This window comes from Cyclopterus lumpus, chromosome 24, assembly GCF_009769545.1.
Source record: "Cyclopterus lumpus isolate fCycLum1 chromosome 24, fCycLum1.pri, whole genome shotgun sequence".
NCBI classification, from domain to species: domain Eukaryota; kingdom Metazoa; phylum Chordata; class Actinopteri; order Perciformes; family Cyclopteridae; genus Cyclopterus; species Cyclopterus lumpus.
This window is the reverse complement of record NC_046989.1, coordinates 2204417-2212019: the sequence shown is the minus strand read 5'-3', so window position 1 is coordinate 2212019 and position 7603 is coordinate 2204417. Positions and strand designations below refer to the sequence as shown.

The window sequence follows — 7603 nt, the reverse complement described above, 5'->3', positions numbered from 1 at the left end:
GTCTCTGTAGTTGATTGTTGTCTCTTTGTGGTTGTTTTGGTCTCTTTGTACTCGTTGTGTGTCTCTGTAGTTGATTGTTGTCTCTTTGTGGTTGTTTTGGTCTCTTTGTACTCGTTGTGTGTCTCTGTAGTTGATTGTTGTCTCTTCGTGGTTGTTTTGGTCTCTTGGTACTCGTTGTGTGTCTCTGTAGTTGATTGTTGTCTCTTTGTGGTTGTTTTGGTCTCTTTGTACTCGTTGTGTGTCTCTGTAGTTGAAACGCTCCAGCAGGTGGCAGTACAAGACCAGGAATACAAAAAACGGCCCCCCTCAGGAAGTCTTCACGGCATACTGCGCATGCTCAGTTCAATGTGTGTAAATGTTTAACTGAAGTGTGTGTGCTCAGACTTTAGTCCCTCAGGAGCCTCAGACTCGTGCAGAATGGTGAGTTTTCACTTCATTACGTTAAAACCGACTGAATTCAAAGCACACAAACAGAAATAAACACTTATTGTTCCGCGGGTTTCAAGGCACCTGCAGGTTTAGAAAGTCAAAACCAAAAGGTCTCCTTTCCATCTGACCTCTCTTCTGGAGTTAAGGAAACACAAAGAGGAGCTCCACGCTTCGAGAGATGAAGAAGAAGAAGAAAAGAAAGAAACGAGAACAAAGCGTCACGAGTTCCTGGAGATTAATTCAATAAGGGTTTAAACTGCTGCGTTAGTTCTTATTTTTTAAGAAATTCATTACATCCGTCCCAATAATTCTCTTTTTGTGAATTTACTCCCATTTCAAGCTGCTTTATTTTGGGTGAAAACTGGATGAAAACGTGAATCTAACGGAACTTTTAAAGGATCAAAAGCAGATTTATTAAAGTTAGTTCACACTTTGACTCGTCAACATGTTCCAGTAAATAAATGCAAAGTGATGTCGTGTTCGCTCCGCCTCCCACGATCCCTGAGGGCTCCATTAATGTTCAGTCCCCCCCCCCCCCCCCCCGCCCTGCAGGGGTCAGAGGTCACGCTTGTGTTTGGTTAAACACAGTGATCCTGTTAAAGATCTGAATGGACCACACACACTGATTTGTGTTTAGAGTAATGCCACACTGTAAAAATATTTCAATACAAGTAAGAGAATATATATATATAGAATAAATATTATATGCCCAATGCGTGTATTTATTTGTGTATAATTTATGTTTACAAAAACATACCAAAACATGTTAATTTTCAAGAATTGAGTGATTGATAAGAATATAAATAAAATAAATACATTTAAAAAATGGCACAATTTAACAATCTTTATTTTTTTTTTCTCTCCCAGAGTTCAGCAGCAGGCGGGTCGGCCCTGCGGGTCCATGCGGTCCGGTTCGGCCCGGGTCAGGAGCTGCTGGGGTCTCTGCAGGCGTTCGTGGACGAGCGGCGACTCCGCGCCCCGTTCATCATCACCTGCGTGGGCAGCGTCACCAAGGCAACGCTCCGCCTGGCCAACGCCACGGCCTCGAACACCGATGAGGTACCTGCCCCGATTACACATGTTAAAGTCTGTGGTGGTTACTACAACATATTTATTTTAAGAAAGTACAGTTTTTAAAATACCTCCCGTCTTTTGAATGATTCATTAACAAATTAGGAAATTAATTGAAAGTCCTGTATTCACATTTAAAGTTTTGTAAAAGTATGACATTATTTGCAACAAAAAGTATAATGTGACTGTAATTACAGTTATGTAGCTATAAATAAAATACATTGTATGTTGATTTTACAATTTTGTTAATAAAAATAATAATAAAGTAATTTAACTGTCAATAAAGTTGTGACTGTAACTAAAGTTATTGGACTATAAATAAAGTGACGTAACTGTATAAATAAAGTTGTATTGTATAAATAAAGTTATATAACTGTAAACAAAGTTAAGTAACCATATAAATAAAGGAATGTGACTGTATAAATAAAGTTAATTGACTAAATAAAGTTATATAACTATATAAATAAAGTTATGTAGCTGTATATAAAGTGATATAACTGTGAACAACGTTCTGTAACTATGTAAATAAAGGTAAGTTAAACCACGCCCCTCCCCCTCAGGTGATCCACCTCAGCGGACGGTTCGAGATCGTGTCCTTGGTCGGGACCCTGAACCGGGACGCCCACCTCCACGTCTGCCTGTCGGACGGCGAGGGCCGGACGGTCGGGGGTCACGCGCTCGGCGGCCTGGAGGTGTTCACCACGGCCGAGGTGGTCGTCGGCGAGGCGGCGGACCTGCAGTTCACCAGGGAGCCGGACGGGCGGACGGGCTTCCCCGAGCTGGTGGTGCACAAGGCCGACAGTTGATATATAAGTATATATGTCATCTTGTAAAAGGTATCCGTTGTAAGAAATAAAAGAGCTGACCGAACATGTTAGTTTCCAACTTTTTTAAATAAAAGTCTTTTATCCGAGAGCAACGTTCAGCCAGAAGATTATTGAAAGATAAATGAAGTTCCTCAGAGTTTTCTGCAGAATTGATCAATAACTCTGGCTCAACTCGACTCCCGAGCGTCCATGACTCGGTGACTCAGTGACTCGGTGACTCTGTGACTCGGTGACTCAGTGACTCGGTGACTCGGTGACTCAGTGACTCAGTGACTCGGTGACTCTGTGACTCGGGGACTCGGTGACTCGGTGACTCTGTGACTCTGTGACTCTGTGACTCGGTGACTCGGTGACTCTGGGACTCGGGGACTCTGTGACTCGGTGACTCGGTGACTCGGTGACTCTGTGACTCGGGGACTCGGTGACTCGGTGACTCTGGGACTCGGGGACTCTTTGACTCGGGGACTCTGACTCTGTGATTCAGTGACTCGGTGACTCGGTGACTCTGTGACTCGGTGACTCGGTGACTCGGTGACTCGGTGACTCGGTGACTCGGGGACTCGGGGACTCGGTGACTCGGTGACTCTGTGACTCGGTGACTCGAGGACTCGGTGACTCGGTGACTCTGTGACTCGGTGACTCTGTGACTCGGGGACTCGGTGACTCGGGGACTCGGGGACTCTGTGACTCGGTGACTCTGTGACTCGGGGACTCGGTGACTCGGTGACTCTGGGACTCTGGGACTCTTTGACTCGGGGACTCTGTGACTCTGTGACTCGGGGACTCTGTGACTCGGTGACTCGCCTGCAGCCCGAAAGGACCTGAAAGAGATTTAGTAGTTCCTCGTCAAGTGTGAAGAAACTACAGCTCAGATCTGTAGTGACAATAACCAAACGTAACCTCCGCGGACCTCTTTTGGGGGTTCTGGTCTGCAGCTCTGAGATGTTGCGCAACGGGAGGAGAAGCTCATGTCGGAGCATCTTCAGGGGGGAAGCAGCAGCCAATGGGAGCTTCTCCGCAGGGGTCTCGGCTTTCTGCTAATAGATGTTAAACTGGCCTTTCAGAGCCTCGGAGCCCCCTAGTTGAGACAGGACAAAGCCAGACCCTCCCCCCCTCCGCACCACCACCACCACCACCCCCCCTCATAAGGATTAGCTAAAACAGACGCCGCGAAGAAAGGAAGGAGCTCCGTTAGCCGTGAGGCGGGAGAGAGGGTGACAGCCTTTTGATGGAGTCCAGATCGAGGAATTTGATTGGTCCTCAGACTGATATGTTCCTTCATCATCGTCATCATCATCATCATCATCAAACTGTTTATTCTGACTCAATCACACATATTGAATACTCACTACAGCAACGGATGTGGATTTTTTACAGAGACTTAAATTTAATTTAATGGTTTGTATTACCATATTATTATTATTATTATTATAATTATCTTTTTTTTGCCAGTTTCTATCTGAGTATCGCCGTACCATAGAAAACAATGGCTTCTGCTTCCCCATCAGGTAAACACCATTAGCACTGTTAGCGCTGTTAGCGCTGTTAGCGCTGTTGGCTGCGAGCCGCCGACTCAGCCGCCGCCATGTTGAGGTAATGCAAATGCTGCGAATCATCTCATATTTGGAGTCTTTATGTTCGGAAAGTTACGGAACAAATCAAGAGGTCCAACCCCTGGTTTTCCACATGTGACGCTAACAGCGGCCTGCTTGAGTCACGTGACCTGGTTCTTTATTACAGATGGACGACGTAAGTTTTAAATATGGAGTTCTGCTGTTGACATTCAGGGTGCAAGAACTCGTATGTAGTCCAGGTCCACGTCCAGGTCCACGTCCAGGTCCAGGTCCAAGTCCAGGTCCAGGTCCAGGTCCAGGTCCAGGTCCAGGTCCAGGTCCAGGTCCACGTCCAGGTCCAGGTCCACGTCCAGGTCCACGTGACGAGAAAGAGTTTCTAAAAATATCAAAATGTGACACAATGTCTAAAAGACTAAAAGAAAGAACGACATAATAAATATCTTCTGTGATGCTGGTGGAAAACGGTTATTAATACTCGAGTATTCATATGAGGAAGGTTACAGTCTCCTCATCGCTCCACACAGATCTGAGGTCTGTTTCTGTTGCTTTCCCACCTCATGCACATGCAAGAACCTTTTATTCGATAGTTAGACGTATTTCTTATTGTTTTTACTTCTATTTTCTTCTGAATTTCCACAAATGCACATTGTGCATCATAGAAATCGCCTTAAAGAAAGTAACTGAATAAAGCTTCTTCAATGCTGATGGAATATCTGAATATATGAGAATTTAATGTCTATGCAAATTGATTTTATTATTTTTATTATTTCATTATAATTAGATTAGATTTTACTTTATTCATCCCCAGAGGGAAATTACGTGAATCAGCAGCAAACATGTTTACAAATGTACAATACAGTAAAATAGAATAAAATAGCAGGGCATATTACATTTAAGAATTTAAATATTAATAAATAAATGCATACAGTATATAATATGCCTGGAAGAAATAAAAATAAAAAATTCTAAATATTTAAAATAATGTTTAATTTATTATCTATGTTCTAAAGCAATGAAGCCAGCAGCCTGCAGGAGGACGAGCCGCCACATTAAAGCCGCCTCAAAGCTTTGTGTGGAAGCAGCATGGTGGCCTCAGACGGAGCGTTGGTGGTCTCCACCGGCGCCCCCCCGCCGGGCGGGTTCCTACGCATCCAACTAAAGCGGCTCAGTTCTCGCCGCTGACAAATTGGAAGGCGGCGCATGCAGCCCAGAGCGGATGTTCTGGGTCTGAAATGTGGCGTTTGATCCCCATCTTTAAATGGCTGCTTCATGTGTCCGAGGTGATTAAACATTCTCCTGTGCTTCTCCACTTCTTTACATTCCCACAGAAGAACATGTGAGCTGCACTGAAACGTCTGAATAACAACTTAGTGTTCGTCGTTGTGTATTCATGTTCCGGGGCGGCGCGGCGTCCCGCCGCGAGGCGCCAATTAGGTGTCACCGCGAGGCCCTCGCCGGACAGAGAGTCGGCTTTGATCTCTGCTCCGCGAGCAGCTCGATGCCGCGATGGCAACCGAGCCGAGAATCTCAATATGAGATGATATCAGAACGCTGGAAGGTCGTTTCTCCATTTGTGGTCGACATGTCTGCGGTTTGAGTTCATTCTGTGGCTCGAATCATTCTCTACGTGAAGGAAAAGATTCAATATAGTTGTAGAGCTCACGGTCACCGTGGAAACGGACGCGAGTCAGTCGAGTCTCCAGTCGTGCTCCGTTGAGATGGTCTCCAGAGACCGGTGTTCACATCCCGGTGTCAGGGTGGAGGCACAAGGTGTTTTTAATGTGTCGAGCCACAGAGAACTGTTCACCTTCCTGTTTTTACGTCCTGTTTTCATTTTGTTTGTCACGAACTGCACTTCTTTGTGCGTCCTGGTGTTGCGTAATGAGGATGAATGACCCTTGAACCCTTGACGGATGTGGGAGTCACAGCCCTGGTCACCCGCCGCCCTTCCAGGTGACTTCCTGCTCAGGTGAAGCTCCTCTCAGAGTCTCCCCGAGGAGCTGATGAAGCTTGTGATTCCTCCGTTTTGGTATCCGCTCTCTTCCTCATTAGCGACTCCTCCTCCTCCCTCCCTCCCTCCCTCCCTCCCTCCCTTTCCTCTTCCCTCCTTCCTTGTCCGTGCCCTTGCATCTCTTGTAATGAGCCGTGAGACACCAGCCCGGGTCATTTGTGAGGGACGAGCTCCCGCGGCTCCGACGCGCAGCGTGAAGACAACTCCATCAAATCCTTTTTGATTTCATTTTAAACGCTGAATACCAAACGGCGTTCGCTCAAATCCAACGATAATGAGTTGAGAAAGTTTCTCTTCAGAGATGGAACCGTGACACAAATACAGAAGACATTTATATAGATATACGGATAGATATAGATATAGATATAGAGATAAACGGATATATATATATACACCATCACCACCATCATCACCATCATCATCATCATCATCATCATCATCATCATCATCATCATCATCATCATCATCATCATCACCATCATCACCATCATCATCATCATCATCATCATCATCACCACCATCATCATCATCATCATCATCATCACCATCATCATCATCACCATCATCATCACCATCATCACCATCATCATCATCATCATCACCATAATCACCATCATCATCACGATCATCATCATCATCATCATCACCATCATCACCATCATCATCATCATCATCATCATCACCATCACCATCATCATCATCATCACCATCATCACCATCATCATCATCATCATCATCATCATCATCACCATCATCACCATCATCATCACCATCATCATCACGATCATCATCATCATCATCATCACCATCATCATCATCACCATCATCATAATCATCACCATCATCATCATCATCATCATCATCACCATCATCATCACCATCATCATCACCATCATCATCATCACCATCATCATAATCATCACCATCATCATCATCATCATCACCATCATCATCACGATCATCATCATCACCATCATCATCATCACCATCATCATCACGATCATCATCATCACCATCATCACCACCATCATCACCATCACCATCATCACCATCATCATCACCATCATCATCACCACCATCATCACCATCACCATCATCATCATCACCACCATCATCATCATCATCACCACCATCATCATCATCATCACGATCATCATCACGATCATCATCACCATCATCATCACCATCATCACCATCATCATCATCATCACGATCATCATCACCATCATCATCACCATCATCACCATCATCATCATCATCATCATCATAAATCATCAGGTATGTTCAACTGATAAAAGAAAAGCACCTCGTGGGTCAGAAAGCACATCAAAATAGTTCCAATGTTTCACATTTTATTTGCATTAATAATAATTCATTAATAATAATAACTAAAACTCTCTGATGGTGTCATTTACCTATGAAGGTCACATAGGGCCATTGAAGGTCACACAGGGCCATTGACCCCTCTCTGACCCCCAGGGGGCCCTCCGCTGCTGCCCCAGCTGTTCACCACCAGGGGGCAGCATGAGACCAGAGGCCTCCCGGAGCAACAGGAGGACGACATTAATGTTTAACTCCTCCTTCCACCAGGGGGCGTCTCCCTCCTCACCTGAGAGGAGGACCACCTGCTGCTCAGGTGTTGAAGGAGGGCGACGCCCTGCAGGGAGAAGCTCACCTCAGGGACTCAACTT

General features: G+C 45.2%; 1 protein-coding gene across 1 annotated transcript; it reads left to right on the top strand.

Annotated features, from left to right (window-relative positions):
• Positions 1-363: 363 nt before the first annotated feature.
• Positions 364-2306, top strand: LOC117727710 (bifunctional protein GlmU-like). Its single transcript, XM_034528138.1, has 3 exons — positions 364-420; positions 1297-1488; positions 2061-2306. Exons 1-3 carry the CDS (start codon positions 418-420, stop codon positions 2304-2306), a joined length of 441 nt encoding a protein of 146 aa, XP_034384029.1. The 5' UTR covers positions 364-417.
• Positions 2307-7603: the final 5297 nt, after the last annotated feature.

Bases quoted from the DNA above. Each gene is read 5' to 3' on its own strand.
- LOC117727710 (XM_034528138.1), top strand. The intron at 1,489-2,060 runs GTACCTGCCCCG...CCTCCCCCTCAG, and splicing joins CGGCCTCGAACACCGATGAG to GTGATCCACCTCAGCGGACG.